This window comes from Sparus aurata, chromosome 9 (genome assembly GCF_900880675.1).
Source record: "Sparus aurata chromosome 9, fSpaAur1.1, whole genome shotgun sequence".
NCBI lineage: Eukaryota > Metazoa > Chordata > Actinopteri > Spariformes > Sparidae > Sparus > Sparus aurata.
Window position 1 is genome coordinate 25,637,275 of NC_044195.1, and position 21,418 is coordinate 25,658,692.

The window sequence follows — 21,418 nt, forward strand, 5'->3', positions numbered from 1 at the left end:
GATGTCTTTATGCGCCAAAAGGTTGACTCTTGTGAGGAAGCTTATTTAGCACTTTATGTTGTGATGTGAGAGAATTATGCTCCTTACATTTAATTTATTTATGATGTTGTAATCAAAGAAATGGTCCCACTGAAAGCATTAATGTAGGGCTGTTGACTAATGGTCCCGCTTTGTGTTCAAATTTCAACATAACTTACAGATTATACATTTCACATTTGATAAATGTCTGATGTTATCATTAGGATGTAACAATATTTGCATCTACTTAAGACCCATTGGAGACAACGAGCACACACAATAAAATGTGATACAGACATACAGTGCAGTGGCAGGCTGTGTCTTATGAACAAGATTCTGTAGACCAGGGGCGCACACAATTTTCCCCCTCAACTAAGACTTAATGGTGGACCACAGGCCAAAAGCTAACATCGATTGTATTAAGATAAGAAATTGTAATATACGGAAGCTCTGACAGGCAAATGAGAAACACAGATTCTGGCACTCTTTTCTTCCTGGGTAAGAAATGTATGAAAAAATGTTTTTTGTATTTTTTTTTACTGGCCTCTCTGGGCAGTACAGTACTGTACAAGGACCCTGACTGACATCCTGAAAAGGTGTCACTTTGCCTGTTGAGCTCAGATTCAAAAAATAATAAAATGAATAATAATATTTAGTCATCCTTCATAATTAAAGGGCATTTTTACACTACAAAAGTAAAGTGGCATAAAAAGCAATTCATATTATACATTTATTTCATCAATTTGTATCTTTTTTTTTTCTGGTGGGCTAAATCAAACCTTGAAATCCACCAGCTTTGGCCCGCAGGCAGCCCTGCTGTAGACTGTACTATGATTTAAAGACAACGTGGCTTGTAGTGATCCTGAACGTCCTTCTGTAAAGGAATCTGTTACTTGTACATCAATTCTTGAGATATTGTATGGGTGTTACAGGTTTCCATCTCTATGCATCTTAATAGCTTGTTAAACCAAAGCTGACACATTCTTTAAGTGAACTAAAATAATAAAAGCGCCTGAAAGCTGCATCTCCAATCAAACTCTCACATCTATCTAAAAACAGTTTGACTTCAAGCGTTCTTCCAGCAGAAACAGTGATACGGCTGTTACCGAAGCCCCGTGTTTGCACGTTATCTTCGCTGGAAACACTTCAGTTTTTCAGGCGGTATTCTATTTCCGTCTTTTATGCTCCTCTTCTGCAGCGCTGCGGATTACCTGGTTAAGAAAAGACCACCTTCCTTGCTGTGTCTTTCCACTTTGTACACGTCTCTAAAGCAAAATACAATGGGTGTAATTTTTGGTAACATGAAATACAGGCTGAGAGAGAGAAAAAAAAATAAAAAATTACGGGCACTTTTCTCTGACCAGAATTGGCGTACCTCTTTACTACATCAAAATCTCTGTCGGGTTGAGTGAAGTTGCTGTTTATTTTCCCTGACAGGGATATACTTGTTGCAGCTTCCTCCACACTTGCAAAATATGAAAGGATACATTACAGGGAAAAAAAGAGAGAGAGGCTGGAGTACGTACATGTTTCACCGCATTGTTAGACGTGGGGTTCTTGTTTTTTTTGCATATTCATTAAAAGATTACGAGAGCGTTGCCGCTGATGTCGAGCCGCGCACATGTTAAGTCTGCTGCTCTGCTTCCATTTCCCCGGTATGCTGTAGGAAAGAGACCCTTTTGTAGTCAAATGTCAGCACTCTTTGTATCCCGTGATGTCATGATTCACGGCCTCAGGTGAAACAGCTGATGCAACCGTGGTTAGTTTTGGGAAATGTTGCGGTTGCAAAACCATGATTTTGTTCACTAAACAGGATCGTTTGCATTTGTTCTAATGTGAAAATCGCTCCTCGCGCCGTGTTTCAGGAGCGAGGTTGTGACTCTGAAGGCTTATCCGCTCAAACTACTCAAACATCAGGTTTTTTGTGACTCCTCTAATATTAAAGATGTCGGTTTTTCTTCTCCCCCTGCTCTGACAGCACACGCGGGTGCTGACACAGGCGCTCTGTGTCGTATAACTGCCTCAGCCGCCTGCCAGGTTAACATTTTTGTTCGACGTTGTTTTCTTTAAGCTGGATCTAAAGCCATTATTTCTTTTCTGTTAGAGCACTTTTTTACAAATGGAATTACAGAAACACCTTATCCGTTACCCAGTTTCACACAAGAAAGGAGAGGCTGACGGCTGCCTGTCAAACTCATAGAAGATTGAACGGGGCTGGAATACAGAGCGCCGCAAAATCAAACCACTTCTGCGCTCTGTTCCAAGAAGTATTTTTTCTATATAATATTTCCCGCCATCAGTCCATATGAGAGAGTTGAGACATGACATTCTCTTCATATGCCGAGATAAATGATGTTGCACTTGAACAGAGTAAAAATACTTGTGCAAATTGCAGGAATCTTCAGGTTCTGATGGCACAGCAGCATGTGACTGTCACCCGTCTTATTTCTAACACATTCTGATGGGATTTGTTTCTTTGTGGGGAGGCAGGGTGACTTCTACCCCCCACCTCAGTGATAATTACACTCCAGGTTTATTTCAGCGCACCTGTCTGTCCGTGCATAATTCAAGTCCCGGCCACCTTGTACCTTAAAACGATATCCTTGAGATTTTTACAAAAAGATTGGCCTTTCCTGCTAGAGTTTAATCAGTAAAGCTCACAATATGACTTCTGTGTGACAGTGGTATTGTAATGGTTATCAACAGTCCTGTTCCAGCCAGAAAACGATTACTTTCTTGCGGGTGGCGTCTATCACCTCCGTTTCAAATGTCATCCTGAGTGAGTTCCTCCGTGACGGAGGAGCAGGGCAATTTATGGACCTCCCACCGGAATATTAATCCTTTTCAATTAGGACTTTAGTCACAAAAGCAACCTAAATAGAGGTAGTTTCCATCAAGATAATGGTGTATAGAATAGAATAGAAGCCACTATCAGCAACAACTCTGTCAGCTACTGGAGCAAGAACATTCAGATTGCACAGAGGTGAAGATGGCAGATTGTTTCGTGGAACGAGCGATAATATGAACACAACGCTGGAGAACAGCGGGAGCGCATCAGCATGTTTACACTGTGGATCGTTTCTATATCGACTTTCTTCTTCTCACACATTTTTGTCATAAGCGTTTAAAAGGATCAATACAGGGAATCCATATTGATATTTCCACTCCCTGATATTGGTATAAATATTAGCAGGGCTCTAGTTGGTGTGGGTGGCACAGAAAGTTATGAAGTAAGGATACCACACGAAGTATCCTCCAGACCACATTATCCATTATTCGGCAAACAAAGAGGAACCACTGAAATACATCGATATAAAAAAAATACCATTCAATATAAATATATATTTTTTTATTTATATAGAACCTTTCCGAGCAAGGTTAAAATGTGCTTGTACAGTGAAATAAAATACATTTCTGTAGAGATCAGTTAAGATAACATAATAACATAATCCAAATACAAAACACAAAAGGCGGTAAAATAAAAAAACACAGAGAAATCATTTGAAAACAAGCATTGAACCTAGAAATAAAGTATATCTACTCAGACCAACCAGCTACCATGATAATCTAATAACGCCATTTAATAAAAATGCAATTTTGAAGGTGATTCAAAATTGGTTACTGCAAAAGCCAACCTGAGGTCTGGGTGTATGTATCACGAAGGCCCGGTCGCCCTCAGTTACCAACCGAGCATTCGAGAGAACAAGTGTTCAGTGACCAACAGTGCAGTCCAATCATGATGAGAAGAGCGGTTCTGTAAAATAACCTGATCGGTGTCTTCCTGCCACCAGGGGAGCCACGCATGAACTCATGAGTTTTCTAAGTTTCACAAGCTCCGTTAGCTTTATTAGCCTAATAATTAGACAATTTTGTTCAATGCCGCAATCATATAAACACAAGCAAAGTAGCTGTCACTAATGTACCTTTCAGTCCTGAGGTAACCCGGCGCTCAGTGTACAACTACAACTGCGACTCGGTGTCGTCGCCGAGAGCATTTGAACCAAGACCAGAGACGAGACCACGTTGTTGAGCAGTTGAGAGCAAAGCAAGATCCAAAATTCCCATGAAGACACCCGAGGAAAACCTCTTCATTCAGCTCTTTTATGCCGTGTGCGTGTGTCTGTGTGTGTGTTAGTGTTCCATGACTGATGTATATTAAGTAATCAACAGGCACTGCGGGAGGGATTCTGATGTGTTGGAATTGTATTTTGTCGTTTCTATGAGCAACAAAATACCAACCATCATTTACCATCCACCTAAGAGAAGACAAAATTGGTGCACAATACGAACCATTATGAAGTACAGAATGTGTCCAAAAGATTAATCAATAACAGTGCTATCGCCGCAGCTGCGGTCTTGAAATGAAATCCACTGTCGATTCCGAGACGAGACCGTCGAAAAGTAGACGAGTGCCCCTACAAGGATTTTTGTGATTCACTTCTGCTCGTGGATCAAATTAATTGCTTCTTCTGCCATAAGGGTCATTCATCGAGAAAACATCACCGCAGCCCTTCATGTGTTTTTCAAGCCAGCATCCAGCCGAGGTAAAAAAAATTATTTAGAGCACTTCCACTCCGGTTAACTCGATATCGCCCTTCTCAAAATAAAAAACATAATAAAAGGGTTCACAGAAGGGACGAAACGAAGAGTAGACTGAAGAGCAGCACGAGGTCACATGAGAGATCGCGGTCGCAGACTGTACAATCCGCTAAAGCAGGGCATGACGAGGCCGAGTTCATGAAAATGTGCCCTGATTTTGCCTCCCTGAGACTGTTCTGAAGTCCTGAAGCAGCAACAGCAACTGAAAAAAAGAAAAAAGAAAAAAAAAAACACAATCACGATCCACTTCCTCATGCAAATGAGATTCAACCACAGTGCGTGCTGAAGTGTGAGCGTCGCACACCGAAGTCAATCATATACCAGGAAGACGCGAGTGATTTAACGTATACAGTACGGCACCGTCGTTCAAGAGCGACATCCCTCTCCTGCCATCATTATGTTGCCATCATTCGCAGACTAATCTCCGCAAATTATTGTGTATTCTCTTAAAGCCTGCGAAGGGGGGGAGAAGACAATTCCTATCAAACGCTCGCACACTCAGCCAAAAGCCTAATTGCAGCTGCCAAAACATTGTCTGCGCGCTCGATACTGGAGTAGGCACTTATTCCCTTTCATGCTACACCCTACATAAACACCCGTGCAGCGAGTGAGTGACAAATTGCGTTCCATCATCTCCATTTTCCGCTCGTCAACCTTGTGCCGTGCCAACACTTGTGAGTGACACCGGTTATCTTATTGGTGAGCTAACTGCGCTGTGCTTATTTGCAGTGCACGTGGCTGCCGTGTCAGATCTGGGGCAGACACTGTTTGTAAATAAAACATTCTTTTCTTCCTGGAGTACCTGACAGGTAGAGTTTACTGTAGCACGGCGGTTCAGTCATCCAAAGATCCCTCCTTATTGTTTTCAGTATGCCGGCGAGGTTCATGCATGCAAAGCCGGGCCTCAAATGAAGAAACCGACGAGGGGAGATGTAACAGCTATCTCGAGGCCAGTGCCATCTTCCCCCGGATCCACACTCTCGAAGCGAACTGGATCGATATAAGGTTAAGATTTAATCCCTGGAACTCCCATCAATCAATACAGGAAGTCACCCGTTTGAGTGCCTTTCCTCGACATGGAACCATAATTCCCAGTAAAACGACCTGGAGCCAGCCTCCTCTCGTCTCCTCTCCTCTCCTCTCCTTTGCTTTCCATCCTCGGCTGCACTCTGATAATCCAGACAGCTACAGACTCAGCATCCGGTCTCCCAGGCAGCCTTCCTCTATTGTCCTGAGCCCTTATCTCTCGGCACAATACCGGTGCCTCCTTACAGCACAAAGCGCCAACTTGTTTCCCCTCACCCCTCAAAATGTGAACTTTGAGCTCTGATGCAGTGGAGCTTAAACTCTACCCATTTCATGGTACAGACTTCAAAAGTTCTTTGTGTTAGTTTGAGATTTGAGTGTGCACCATGTACACGTGAGTGTGTTTGTGAGAGCTGCCTGCGCCCTATTAGCACGTCTTTGTCTCCTTCTATTGATTGGACATTTTGTTTGATGGCGAGGGCAATCTTGGGTTTTTGTCGGTGCCCACGGGCAGGTGCTATAAATGTTTGTTTTATTTTGATAAACCCAAAAAGAAATAAACCGTTGCGAGGATCCGTGCACAGGAGAACTCTGATAAGGACCTTTTCAATTAGCTGGGAAACGACTGTGCATCCCTGATGTAAGCCACTTTCTTTGCTTTTTAATCCACCCCACAGCTTTGGGTTGATAATGTCAAACACACACACACACACGTTGTGTCTTCCAAAACATTAATAAACACAATAGTTCATTGCATAGCAATTGGCTCATTGTTTCAAATATGTAGATAGCGCAGTAGGAGATAGAAACATGGCTGTGCATGCCTGGGTTATTAGTGCTGCAGGCAGTGTTGATAGGTTTGGAAAGGTCAGTGAACAAAGTGAACATAATGTTCTGACATTTAGAAGTGAGAGAGTAGGAGAGATAATAATAATGTTTTTGATGACTCATAATAGAAAAATAGTGCCTTCATGCATGAACCAAAGCATCATCTTAGAACCTCAAAAGTAATATTTAAATATTAAGTTCTAACTCGTGTTTTCAAGTTTGTTGGGACTGTCTGGTGCCGGTTGACGTGCTCCGTACTGAGGCCCCGCGGAAGTGCAACACAAAAAAGGAAATAAGCACACACAAATCGCACCACAGGAAAACACAGCCTCGGATCGAAAAAAGTGCAAATCACAAAACGTCTTTTTTTATTTGCGGTTGTGTTTCTCAATTATTCGGTTGGGTTTGTTGTTGCGTATTTCTATTTGCGGTTGTGTTTCTCTATTTGCTGCTGTGACATGCACAACACCGTGGTCATGGCCTCGTTAACACACCGCCTGTTTTTCAAATGTGTGCGATGTCACGCGCTTAAAAAGAGTAAAATGCGCCCAATGTTTATTCTGCGAAGAATTTTTTTGAAGCGGCATCGGGCGATTGAGTCACGCGGTCGTATTCTTGCGCATCTGTTATTGTCAGATTGCAGCGCACACTAAGCAGTGAATGGGTCAGCGCATTGTCACAGAAAAATAAAAGTAGCGAAGGCTTGTTCTTAATTGCGGATATCGTATTGATTTTTAACAAAGAACACTGTCGCGGCAAAACATCCAACATTCTCAGCTCTCTTTGACACACCTTTCCCGAACATGCTGGAACATTTCGACTTTTTAATTTTTTTTTTTTCCTTCTTCACATAACCCTGTCTTACTACTTCACATCGCCTGCCACTTATCACAAGAACCAGGCTTTTAATTTCACCCATGGTTCCCCTCTCCTCCACGTTTTCCCCTCTTTATAATTGACTTTTTGCACGTTGTAGCCATCTCTGGACATCTTCTGCAGGCTAGGCAGGTACCAAGCCCTCCGCTACCCCGCCCACACACACACACACACACACACACACACACACACACACACAGGGATAAATACACACAGCTCTCAGTACATTAACAGTTATTTTCCAGAGAGACACTCGTGGCTTCAGGGTCCAGGTGTCTCTGCGACTGCTGACCCATTTTATCAGCCTGCCTCAGCAAGCAGGCCTCCTCAAAATTAATCCTGACGCCGTCACGCCACCCCCCGTGCTCACACTGATGGCTCTCTCTCTGGGCGACAATCCCCTCTGGTCCCTTTGCAGTCGGGACTCAGACACGCTCACCTGCGTGCCCCGGCCTCACGAGACGCTCCCATCAATCGAACGGGAGAGAGAGGGGGAGAGACAGAGCAAGAATGACTGGGATTACAGCCGGTGCTGCGTTAATTATAAGCTTTTTTTAATGAAGGGGAGGTAGAGGGTGGGAGGCCAGGTGGAACAGCCACCCAAAACAAATCCGATTACCCGGGAACGGTTTGTTTCTCCTTTCAAGCCCTCCATCTCTCCCCATTCTGTCTTTTGTGGAATAATTTCCCTGCTCCGCTTCAGAAAGCACAGACATTTGTTTTTTTGGGGTGTCTGTTTCTGCTCCAAATCCCTTTTTGCTCTATTTTGCACATCCTGCGGCAGCTTCTCGGGGGGGGTGGCGTTACTTTATTTTCATCCAGGATGAACTACCTGAAACATAACCAATTAAAGCCCTGGGCTAAAAAAAAGAAAAGAAAGGAAGAGGAGAGATGTTCCTCCACATCCCAAAGCAACTTCAAGCTATTTCTACTTGTCCCCCCTGTGAGATTTTTCATAGTCTTATCGGGCATGTTCACGCCAATAAATAGAAATGGGCTTATCACTTTGCAGCTTTTGTTCTGCTATTGTTCCACACTAATTTGACATTCTCTAATATCCCTTTTCATGTCTTTGATGAAATATTTATGGTGCGATAAAAATATTCAGCGAGAATTGTCTGACTAACAATGCAATGCTCCGTGGCTTTGTTTTAGGCACCACTTCAATTAGCGTCATTTCACTCTAAAGGCTATTGATTTGCTTTGAACAGGAATTGTGTGAGCGAGTAAATGGTGCATGAATAGCCGGCTATGAAATTTGAAAAAAACCTTTTATATCCTGGGAGCAGACTTGATGTATGAAGGTATTCTGTGTTAAACATCAGGGTCTGTTAACAGGGCTGTACACCAATTTATCTTTGTAAATGCGAGGCCTGTCTCTGACCGATTCTGGATTGCTTTGATAAACATACGAGGCCTCGGCTGCAATCGATCACTCTGAGCACGTATTCTTATTCCGGAGCAGACATTTGATTTGTGGGAGAGCACGTATGTTTCCACAGCTGTGGGCCTAGTTTAATTTTTTTAATATATATATATATATATATATATATATATATATATATATATATATATATATATATATATATATATATATATATATATATATATATATATATATATATATATATATATATATTTTTTTACCTCTGATTGGATGTTAGTCACCAACCAAGAAATACTGTAATTGAGACAATCCAGGAACCTTGTGACTCAAATTCAAGAAAACACACACACAAGTGCACCAGAGCAAGGATTTCCTCTCAGTGATGGTGTTTGATGTAACTAATTTGATTAAGAGATTCACTGCAGCTCGTTCAGATTTGAGCGTGCTGGTGCCACTTTTTTTTCTGATCACATTTGCTTTGTAATTAATCAGCAGTCTTCTAAAGAAGCATATGCTTCCCCCGGACAGCTAAATCTACCATTCAATTTCCAAGCCAAGCCAAGGCTGTTTATTATAAGCATTCAGAAGCTGAGGGAAGAAAAAAAAATATAAAAGGGAAAACATCACAACATAGAGATGAAAAAGATTTAATACCAAAGTTAAATCCAGTAATTTTGTTAGAGAAAGATACTCGGCGGCAGACGGATGATATCATTTAACTGATCTTTATGTGGTGGAGCCGGGTGGGCACGACTGACTTTAAAAACTCTCTGCCGTTATCGACGCTGCAAACCCTGTTAAGATTGCTTAACTAGCCGTACTGCTGCACCTACACCTCAGAAAAAAAAGGGGCTGTAGTATGTTTGGTGCCACCACGATAAACATGCAGCTGATTGAGTTCACAACCCTGGCTTCAGGAGCAGCTGCCCAGGCTGCCAGACTGTTTGAGGTGCTGGCAGAGCAGAGATACCTCTCTCTCTCTTTCAGATACAGCCGCATACAACATCTTAACAGTCTGGGGAAACAGTTGTGAAATTCCTGGAAGGACTGCAAAAGTATACAGTTTGTCTTAGAGATGTGAGCTAGTGGCAAAGAGTTACAGTTTGTTGTTTCTGAGGTACAGAGGAAGAAAGATTTGTGTGAGGTTTGGAAGGGTTTGAGCAAATGTCTCACCAAGCATTTTAATTTGAAACTCTTTAACTCAAAAAAAAAAAACAACAAAAAAACTATTTTTTTGTTAGGTGAAAAAAAAGTGTCTTTTAAAAAAAAGTTTATTTTTTTTAGACCCATAACTTACCAATGTTCTCCAGTAAACAATGAATTTATTTGGAAAAGGCAAGGAAAAAAAGAATCATTTGACAGATGGTCATGTGCAGCGGATAACCGAGTTCAACAACCGCCCACGTGTGCAGATCATTTCCACAGTTTAATGTTACAATATATAACTGTCGTACACCAAAATCAGCCAGATCCGTAGGTCTTGATCTCTCAAAACGATGCAGGCGGCAGGAGAAATCTCACCTGTCACAGGATTTCTTTTTTTAGTACAGACTGACCTATTAGCATCTAAATCAAGTGACATCTGAATCCTGCCAGGTTGCCTTTGTACCACCTCACAGATGTCTCCAACACCTCAGACTGCAACACCGGCATGCTAGACACACTGTCGAAACAGGAAACATCGCTAAACGCACTCTCTGGGATGGAAATTGAAGAAAACCATTGACGTAATCTAGCATATACACAGCTTTCCCTTTTTAAAGATTAAATACAGTGAGGTGTCGTGTTAAAGCTAGCTTAATCCAAAACAGCAGCTCTGAGAAATCCTTGCATCATGGATGTTGAAAGAGGTGTTGACTTAAATTCGTGGTCGTTTTCATTTTTTTGGGTAATCCCATCAATTTTAACACGTTAAGTGTGTTTACAGGTCTTGGGGAGTACGACTGCATTTGTGAAAAAAATCTCGCCATTTTTATTTCATACATTCCTTCTTCCATGCCTACATTACCCACGGTGCAATTTAGCCAGTGAAAGACATCAGTGGAGGAAATTTATCAGATCACATGCAGCTTCCCCCGCAGCCACGAAAGACCTTGAAGTACTTTTTTATACGCATGCAGTAGTACGACCCCAAGACCTGTAAATACACTTAATGGGTAAAATGAGTTACCCTTTAAAATACTGTCAAAGATATAAATATGGTAGACCCAATATTAGGACGATAAACATTAATCTTCCTTTTAGGTATGATAAATTGTAGGGCTGTCATATTAGATTGTTGTAATTTTAGCTAGGTGTAACTAATAAACTGGCAACTGAGTGTAACTAATGACATATTCTTCACGGAGATAACCTTTTTATTTAGAAAACAGAATCTACATGCTGTAGTCTCTGTGAAGAGTTAGGCATATTGTGCATAAAGGTGACAAAGATTAAATACACACAGTTATCATGGTAATTTGGTAGTTTTGGCATCATGAAGGTTATACATTTCAGTAATCGTCAAAACAGTTTTAGAGAGGTACTTTAATTTGTGGTTGTTTTAGAGCTAGTTTGAGGTGCTGTTAATGAGAGGTTTGTCTAATATTTAATTTACCTTCACTGATATAAATATGGTGGACAATAGAATTAGAAAGAAACAGCTCTCTAGAAGATTTAAGAGGGTTAATTGTAGGGCTGTCGAATTAGACGGCATTAGTTTGTACCTAATAAATTGGCAACGAAATTAAAAGGCATCGATTACTGAAACTGCCTTTTGTTCATTTAGAAGGCACAATCTACGTGCCAACATCTCTGTGAGGCTGCACTGTGCTTCCATCTGAATGCTAACGTGCTCACAGTGACAGTGTGAACATGACGGTGTTCGGCAGGCGTAAGGTTTACTGTGTTACGAGCTCAGTTCAGTATGTTAACATGTTAGCATTCAGCATAAAGTACAGCACGAGGCTGATGGGAACATGTGTGGCCTTGATGGTGGTCCGAGATAAAACTATTTATTCTGATTCCTTGGACGTCTTGTTTTTTTTGAGTAAACAACAACTACTGCACCAACTCGATGCAGAAATCCACACGAGGGGGAAAACGGTGAGAGGTAGCGCAAGCGCTTTGACTGTAATAGAAGTCTTAAGTTGAGATTGAATAAAGATTAAATGAATTGTTTGTCCGTACCTGAAACCTCATGTTCAGAATTGATTTTTGCTCCCTCCACCAGGACCGCCTTTCTCCCATCCTATTTGTTGGCTTTTATTTAGTTAGTCGCCAGCCAGAGGACAAGAGGCGCAGCTACAGAGACAAGCTCATTTTAACCACAATGGAATGGCAAGGCAAAGCACTTAAAAGCCTTGGGAAATAAAGGTCTGGGTTGCTGGGATCCCGGGTTTTTCAGGAGCGTGGCCAGTAAGGGCAATAAAGGAGCAGAGCTGAGAGGTGGGGCCAGTGAGGCAGGGGTTGGGGGGAGTGAATGGGGGGCGAGGGCAGGAAGTGTTAATAGAATCAGAGTTTCCTCTGGATGAGCTCTCGGAACAGGCTTGGCTGGAGGGTTGACATGTAATCATTGGATGTCATAGTAGAGCAAAAAACCCAGGCTGCAACTCTTGAGACTGCACTCTTGTCTTTGATATCGCTGTCAGAATGTGACACAGGCTATGACAAATCATGTCAGCCTCGCAGTTTCTCGTAAAATTCGAAACAACAACCAACCCTGAGCTAATGCGATGTGTGAAAGCGAAGTTGCTCGGGTCTAAATATAGAAAATATAATAATCCTTCCTTATATGCACAGAAACTTTCTCTTGAGAACTTTTTCCGCTAAGATTGATGGTAGAATGAATAAGACAGAACAGATGAGTGGATTATAAATCACAGCAAAGTCGTGCCTCTCAACCACTGATGGCGGATAAAGCGAAAGGACGCTGCCTTCAGGTCATGCATCTTTATGAAACATCCGACACTGTCATTCATTCCTCTTTGCTCTTTTTAGCTTTTGCACACCTCTGCGATGCACGGCAGCAATCAACAATGCATCATGTTAAAGAAATATAATCTTGGACGTGCCATTGCGGGAAGTGTCGGATTTGACTCTGCTGAGGTATCAGATGTTTTCATCAGTGTCTCTTTTATCTCTCCTCTCTCCTTGTCCTCTTCAGACCTTGCAGCCTGGGGTGACTCTTGTGCCAACCCCAGCAGGAACATCAGTGGGTGGGTGCCTGACAGAGCCAGCACCGGGGAGTTAATACCGCTCAGTGTTGCTGGAGGTGTGACACAGTCCCAGCCCCCTACACATTGATTCACACGGGATTAAGCCACTGCATGATGCTTCAGGCGGGACGGCTGGCACAGCTGATTTACCGTCCCTGTCAGACTTAACGTCTTTGGAGGCCTCCTCTGCCCTGCTCTTGTCCTCTGTGGAAGAACTAGTAAAAAGCATCTGCCACCGCACCAACCGTATCACCTAAAGGGATGACTGGAAGTCATCTTGCTCAGGTACGGTGTATCTTGCAAAATCACGCTGTGTCGGATCGGCCTGTTCTCACTCCAAATGTGACAAATGCAGCAGCCTGGTCAGTGGCCCTACGCTTCCAGGTTTGACCCTGCAGTTATCCCTCTAGTGTTATTTTTTGAAGCGCCCCATCTCGTGCATTCGTACAGACAGCGAGAAAAGTCATAGTTCAGGGGGGTTTTGGATGGTTGGTTCAGTAACACACTGGACTTTTCCTCACACAGAGGTCCATTTCCTGTTTCTAAGAGTCAGGAGAGATTTATTGTGTTATGTAAGTAAGGTAATGAATGTAAATGTTTCAATGCATGTTTGGTGAGTGATGTACTCGCTTCACTAATGTTGTGTGACATGAGTCACGTGACTGAGAGAAGTTATTTTAACCCAAAATATTATCTTTTCCGAAAGCTAACCAAGTAGTTTTGGTATTTAAACGTAACCGCGTAGATTTTTGTCTTAACCCAACAGTGACCATTTGACACCATTATAAACAGGCAAAAAATCCTAAGAAGTCATCATTCATTTGTGAAGTGTTTGTCAGGAAGCTTAATTTTGAAAGTCTAACCAGACGTCGCATTTATATTATAGTTGACTTGACTGCACAGCCATTCACATGCAAAGCTGATGCCAGAGCAGCAGGTTAAAGAACTATAGTCTGAAACTTAAAGTCACTGACCATCCTGCCATATATGACGAATTGGGTGTGGATACATTTCGGTCAGATGTAATTATTTATGTGTGCTTGGAGTTTGGTAGTAGATTATGTGGAATAATGGGGTTCATTCGAGGGTACAGTGACACTGACAATGTTTTTTTGATGACAGTGGCAAGACTTAAGCTAAATAAATAAAGAAACAACCTTGAATTTGAGAACTGTGGTTAAATCTAGGACATTTAACTTTAAACTCATAAAAACGGAATGATATGCAAAATAGACAAATGGACTAATGAACGAATTAGGCCACTGTTTTAACACAAAATCTTACCTGCATGCATTGTCCTCTTAAGACTATTGATTAGGAAAACAGTGTCTTCCACTGCCCCAAAATATCTCTTAGATTTATTAAGATGTTTAACCTGTTGTACTGTTACTGGTGAAAACCTCAGATTCAGTAATATTCTGTGTGATTACCAGTCTTTGGAAGAAGCAGATGTATGGACTGCATGTATCTTAGAGTTAGAAAAGCAGCAGCAACAAAACAGCTTGGTCAAACATGTAAGGCAGCATGACACGTTTGAGTGCCGTGGATATGTTAATGATATTTTGCAATCCAAAAGAATGATTGATGCCGGCAGTCATCAAAATCTTCCTCGAAAACTTCACGGAAGAAATGCCTCTGTTATCTGATGTTTTAGCTGCTCCTCTCGAGCTTTGTTTTCCGTTAACATGTGAGTGCTGTGCAGAACACAGGTAGCTGCGGTATTGTTGGGTGAGCGGGAATGACAGAGAGACAGCACTTCTTTTCAAACAGAGTTTGGAAATGACAACTGGATGTACCAAGTCAGAGTCAGTTTGTTGTACTACTGCGCTCAAGAGTGGCATTGACACTGAGTAAACAGATGCCTTTTCGACTTACCTTTCAGCAGACAAGAAGGACACCTGTAACCACGGCACGGTACAGTAGCTGTGCACAAACTCGGTGACAGCTGCAGCCTCAGAGAGAACACCAAAATTAAAAAAATATATATCACAAAAATAGGACAAAAAGTTTCATGGATAAAAACCAGACTGATTTGTCTTTTGTTTTTGTTGTAAAAAAACAAGACTAGAAATGCCTAAAATCCAATGAGTGAAATGTTTAAAGCGTTAATTTAAAGCGTTGAAATATTACTGGTCCAAACATTATTGCCAGATGATGATGATGAAGAAGAAGAATGAATCGAAGCTACGGTATGGTTAAAAGGGTTCTGTGGAACTCCTGTCTTGTGCTGGAAGCCGGTCATTAGTTTATGTCTGCGGCCTCCATTTCTGAACAAACATTAGCTACTGTTACACTGAGACAGGGCGCTCGGTCACCACTGCACGTTCATGACGTGACGTAGACAGCCGACTGCAAAACGGAAGTTAGCTACAACGAAGACAGCACTCACAGCAGCTTTTCAACAAACCGCCCACAGACTTGTATAGGCAACTGATAGAAACAGAGAAGGCGTCATTTTTCACGTCGTGTTACAATCCACTCACATATGGCCAATAAAAAAGGGATGAATAAAGTACATGTCCATTTCTTCAAATTCTTACAACCTACAAACTTAGAACTTCAAAGTTAGGGAAAGACAGCTTGACTAGGGTCAGATCACAGTTAAGGGGCAGGCAGCTCAAACACATTGTTAAAGGTTGGGAAGGTGATTCTGGAGACGGATAGTTGATTGTTGAGCCTCAATCCTAGGACGTCAAATCCCGATGCTCTGGGTAAAAATCCCAGGCTGATTACCAGCCCAAAGCTTCGGTATTCGACCACCTGGGATGAGACTCAACTATCGACTATCTTTCTCTATACTCACCTTCCCTACCCTTGAGGTTTAGTGGAGTTTGAGGAAAAGTCGATACAAAGGGAAGTGCTAATTGAAGGTCCATTATGGGTCCGGAACTCTACAAACCCATCCACTACTTCAACCTACACATAATTCACCCTGATACATACTGGGCAAACTGCTTTGCTCAGGCACAGACCGTTGGCACTGAATGCAGAGGATTTGTCCAATGTTAATGTGATTCCCAGTGTGCAGTGCCTGTCCTTTATGAAACGTGAGCGGAGGCTCAACCTTTTTTGGAAACATCAAATATGCGGTGTGTTTCAGAGATGTCATCATCCGTTCGGCTAACAAAATTGGGAAGTGGTCTTTGTCACGGTCCTGAATAGAACAACGCCAACTGTGTCAAATGAAATGCGGGGGAACAAAAACGGAGATGGACAGCAGTTTCCTCCCATAACAGTACATACGGTGACAGCTGCACCCACAAGCCGGCGATCAAAGGAATACAAAAAAACAAAACAACAAAAAAAAATCCTCATGCGTGTTGCGTTTGTGATTGTTTCAGTGCAGTCACGGTCGTTCCTGCCAATGAAAACATCTGCAGAAAATCAGCAGGTTTTTGGTGAGGATAGATTTCCGTTTTTATTTTGCCAAACCCAATTAAGAACAATTACATGCATGTCAACAAAGAGGAAAATACTTGCAGCTTTGTTAACCTGAATATGCTGGATGCAGTACACATAGGAAGAGCACAGGGATACGGGCAGGAATCTGAGCGAACGAGCCGGTCGGCCACATAATTGTTTGGAAATCCAGGGAAGAGGGTGGCATCGCTGGTTAACGCGCTGGGATCAAAATGCCTTTGTTCCCACTCCAGACAGAACTGGCTGTTTGGCTCGTTTCAAGAGAGGCTGGAGGATCACATGGCGATTGTTCAGAGCCTTGGCATAGCAAATTAACTTTTGCCATTCATTTGGAAAGACCTGATCAAACATTAATTATTTTGACCACCTGTGAAGGAGAAGGCTGAGGAGTGTTGCTCATCTGCTCCCTTATGGTTGCTGCAGGGTCCGTACTCTCTGAAGCCAGCGAGTCCCCCCCCGAACAAGGACCACAGTAGACAGAGGAGCAGATTGCATTCCATCAGATCATGGAGTATCTAATAGGATGCACAGCAGCATCTGAGCTGCGCTGCTGTTTGCCAGGTTTTCAGTGGCTACTGAGAGCCTGGCATGATTTCTTTGACCCAGATATTTAGCAGCTTAAGAGCTTTTCTTTTTTTTTTTTAAGATTTTCAGGATAGCCTGTATTCCTCCTCCTCTACTGACAGGCACAGGCTGGATGTGTCAGAGCGGTATGGACAGAACGCTTCAAAGTGAGGCGGCTCAACAAAAGCAACCATATCTTATACATGATACACTATGGTAAATCTCAAACGTCCGTCTTCGATAAAACAATACTGCGATGCCTTGGGGTCATGTTTTTCTTTTGATGCTTTTTTTTTTTTTTTTTTTTTTTTTTGTTCAAGACCATGTTTTTCAATCAGTTGTGACATTCTGTCAGCCTATGGAGAGCGCTGCCCGTCCTATGAATAGTCAAATTAGACTGGCTGGAGGGAGGATGTAATCTGGGTGCAGTCAGGTATGTCTTCCAGAGCAGCGCAGCCCGAGAGGTTGGCTAGTAATCAGCAACCAGAGGTGTCTAATTGGCGGCTGTGTAAGTACCAGACTGCTCTGCTCATTCATCCAAACAGAATAAATTCTGTGGCCATCAAAAAGTGTGAGACAGAGGCAGCTTTGATTAGAAAAGAAGTGCATATATTCTGTTAAAAGCAGAAGAAACAATTAAGCCTATTACTATTCTCCAGGTTGACAGATTTACGATGATATGTGCCCGGATAGCATGTGTGAAAGATTAGCACTGAGGACAGATACAAATAACAACTGTATGTCGAATTGCCAAGCACTGAATTTGAGTTTAAAAGCCTCTGACACAAAGAGACCAAAACACTTTAGATGACTATAGAATAACACATCAAACCCAGAGCAAAATTGGACAGTCCATCAAAAAACCCGGGCCTCTGGCAGCCCGCTTCTGGGAACCGAGCCATCTCTACCATGCAATTCTTTCTCATTAAACAAATTTTGCCCCCACTGAAACACAGCTAAAGCAGCAAAGTAAAAATCTCATTTCCCCCGAATGAAGTCGAGCAAAAAAATAATCTAGCACCTGCCATTTTCGGAGACACACCATGTGTAAATAATCCTGAATCTTAAATGCCTGCTGCCTCTCAGTAGTTAATCTACCATTAGATACCCTCAGCGATACTTGGTTATCAAGAGAAAATGTAAAACCACTGTGTTGTGGTGGTCTGCAACGACGAAAGAAAATTAAATTAAAAACAGATTTTCACATTGTTATGATGCACTTTAAAGGGACAGTTCACCCCCATCAAAAATACTTATATTTCCTCTTACCTGTGGTGCTATTTATCCCGTTAGCTTGTTTTTTGAATTGCCGAGCTTTAGATATATCGTCTGTTGAGATGTCTGCCGTCTTTTGATTAGAATGGAGCTAGAAGGCACTGGGCTTGTGGTGCAAGAAAAACTTTGAAAACATCAACAGTGATGTCTCTTTCCTGCCAACTCACTCTTTCTTCTAATGCGTCATGTACAGCAGCCTGGTCAGTTACCCTCACTTTTAAGTTTGACGCTGTAGTTACCCCTCCATTTGTCAGACTCACCGCCACAGCACTATGTCAGGAGTGGAAGAAGGTCTGACTGCACCAGTCCTCTTGGGCGGTGCTCAACCTCTAGGATGCAGCAACTGTGCCACTGCAAAATAGCATCAGAGGAAAATTGGTCAGCACATGAGAGGGCAAACCCTGTCATTAAAACGACTAAATCCCTGGAAAAAGAAAAGGTACCAAGGTAACCAGGTGCTGGTTTGTTGATGGTCATGGCGTTAGCTACAAGGTTAGTGTGAGGGTAACTTTCAAATTTCAGCATGTAGGTTTGCTTGCTTGAGAGGTTGTTGTTGATCATCATCATCAGCCAACATCTGGTAAGTCAGACTATCCCTCTCGCATCAATTCGTGAGGCGCTGTTCTAGTGTAGAAGTATAACAAGTGAGAGGAGTCCAACTCACGGGTTGGTCAGCGCTGGTTGATTGGGTCATACTACAACTATGCATTTTGTTTGTGACCAAGAGTGACTGGTTTTTGATTTATGTTTCACAAGTAACAGTAAATGATGTTATTTATGTCACAAGCGTAACATGAGTGATGTAACGCAAGTCAGGTACGTGCCGAGATGTCAGTTAAGTCATGCTGTGAGATTCAACATAGTCAAACGCAAACTACCCCCATAGTCGTCAAACTTTACGCCACTTGCCAAAATGCCGTATTTTGTTAATTTGGGCACAAGAACATGCCGAAGGAAGGGTGCATCACCAATTAGCTAGCTAACATTACAGCTTAGCTTACAGTTTCCCTCTGAATGATAATATCAACCATCCATCTCAACAGCGACAGTTACATCTCTACTAATAATCTCAGTTGTAGTTGTAAAAAAAGATATCTTATACCGTCTTAAGAATATCAGAGCATCATACAGTTTGTTGAACTTTTTTCAGTTCTTTTATTTCTGTGATATGCAGCAACTCCCCGTGTTGCACAATTTATGCAATTTAATTTAATGCCAAATTATGTCTACAATAATACGCTAAGCAGTGAATCAGAAAGTGTTTTAGATTTTGACGCCGAGTTCCGCGCTCGCAGAATGGCAAAAAAAACCCCCAAAAAACTGCAGGGAGTGTGCTGTGGGATGATAAGCCAATAATAACAAATCTCACAATACCCAAGTGCTACAGTGCAGCAAGAATTGTTTTTTGGGAAAATGAATCAGCCTCGTCATGAACACCATAACATCAGTCTCTCAAAGCATCAGGTGTTGCAGATTCAATTCCATATTCATTAATTTTGCTGTTGGTGCAACACAATTAGAGGCGAAGTGAATCCAGGACTAATCCCCAACACTCCTAGGACATGAATCACGGCAGCAGGAGATAGGAATAAATGAGCTGCAATAAAAAGGTACTAATACCCTGTATTACTCCAAGCTTAAAGTCTCCCCTTCCTTCAATACATGTTTCCACTTCTACCATGGGAGGCAGAGATGCTCAAGCCTCTCTGACTAATTATTTTTGGTCTATGTGGGAGGAAAAGCGGGGACGGTATCACACTCGTATGCGGGATTTGACAAAATGAGACGGTATGATTCACATGTGAGAGAGTGTTACACACTTTACAAGGTGACACTGAATGTCATGTTGCTGGGCTGGAGGTCCAGTGTGACCTTTTCCACTTCCAACGTTTTTAAAGAGCCGCAGACAATCTCCTTCCCTGGTTTTTCCGATGGCCCCCATGTCTCTGGCAGTTTTTTTTTTTTTTGTGAGTGAAATGCTGATGAATTCCCTGTTCTTCCCACAGGAGTAAGAGAGGAAGCAATGGGCTGGACTATGACTCTAAAAGATGACTTTGGGGTCATTGCCTGGACATGGCGGGGAGCAGCGAACAACCTCAGCCTCTTCCTCCTCTTGTCTCTCTTTTCCTTTTCAGTCCAGTCCGACATTGTGTTTCCTCGGGACCGTCACTTCTCATGGAAAGCAGGTAAGATGTCAGTTGCTCTTCATCACTGTGAATGTGTGAATCAATGCCCCTTTTTGACTTTTCAAATTGAAACACCCAGGTAAAATCTCTTTCATCTCTGGATGTTGTTAGTTATAATTAAGGGTTGAGCGACAGGACAGATATATTGACTACTGGCCAATTGGCTGAAGGAGAGCTGGTGCTCAGCTTCAAGCTTGAATTAGCTGCAGGCTAACTGAGTAGCCCAAAGAGTCCAGCAACGACAGAGAGGCATGTAGAGTTTTGGTTGTTTTACAATGTTTTTTTTCTAAGTTTGGTACAAGACGGACAAAGACTATGAGTCAAAGCACATTTACTTACTTGATATTTTGAGTTTATTTTGTCAATTTATTAGACGTACCAAATGCAGACACACAGAGGCAGGCGGGTTGAAAACCAGAAGCGAGCTTTAACGACCAAAAATCCCAAATCCCAGAGTGTGAACAATGAAATGGTAGGTGATAAAAACTGGCATCAAAAAGGTCGGCAAAGGAAAATACCAAAGTGGGACAAAAACTGAGGACAAACCAGAAAACCGCAGGGAACACACGAGGGCCCGGGAACAGGCACAGGAGCACAGGAGATGCCTGGATGCGGAAGAGACGAACCAAAAAAGTGAGAGGACAACACATGCTTAAATACAAACTTAACTAGTGAGGGGATGAAGTGCAGGTGGAGAGACGCTGAAAACAGAGCAGTGCTAACGAGGCTGATGTGAGACAGGTGTTGGAGGGAAATCAGGCTGAGGAGGAGCGCAGAAACACTGGAGGGAAACAGAACACTGGGAACAACAGGTGAGAAGGGAAGTAGAAAGTGACAACAAGACCCAAGAAGATATAACTACAAAATGAAACAGTAAATTCGTAAACCAAATAACCCAAACCATGGCACACGAGTCGTAAGTCGGTTCACTTAAAGAAACAAACCCCTTTACTTTTGGCAAACATCGGATTTTGTGCTGAAAATGTTAACATATCGCCTAACTGCGTGAATTCCTCACACTGAGATACACAACTGCACTCCGC

General features: G+C 42.4%; 1 protein-coding gene and 1 long non-coding RNA gene across 3 annotated transcripts in view; one reads left to right on the top strand and one right to left on the bottom strand.

Annotated features, from left to right (window-relative positions):
* Positions 1-4,647: 4,647 nt before the first annotated feature.
* Positions 4,648-20,998, bottom strand: LOC115588671 (uncharacterized). The gene is made up of 3 exons (XR_003985402.1): positions 20,922-20,998; positions 18,450-18,540; positions 4,648-4,819 (listed from the first exon to the last, which is right to left on the bottom strand). It is a non-coding gene; the product is annotated as an uncharacterized LOC115588671 (long non-coding RNA).
* Positions 12,882-21,418, top strand: part of thsd7ba (thrombospondin, type I, domain containing 7Ba) — a 169,378-nt gene continuing 160,841 nt past the window's right edge. For both annotated transcript variants that reach the window (XM_030429404.1, XM_030429405.1), the window contains exons 1-2: positions 12,882-13,215; positions 20,196-20,375. In XM_030429404.1, the coding sequence (XP_030285264.1) occupies positions 20,213-20,375 (163 nt within the window). In that variant the 5' untranslated portion in view covers positions 12,882-13,215; positions 20,196-20,212. The remainder of the gene's footprint in view (positions 13,216-20,195; positions 20,376-21,418) is intronic.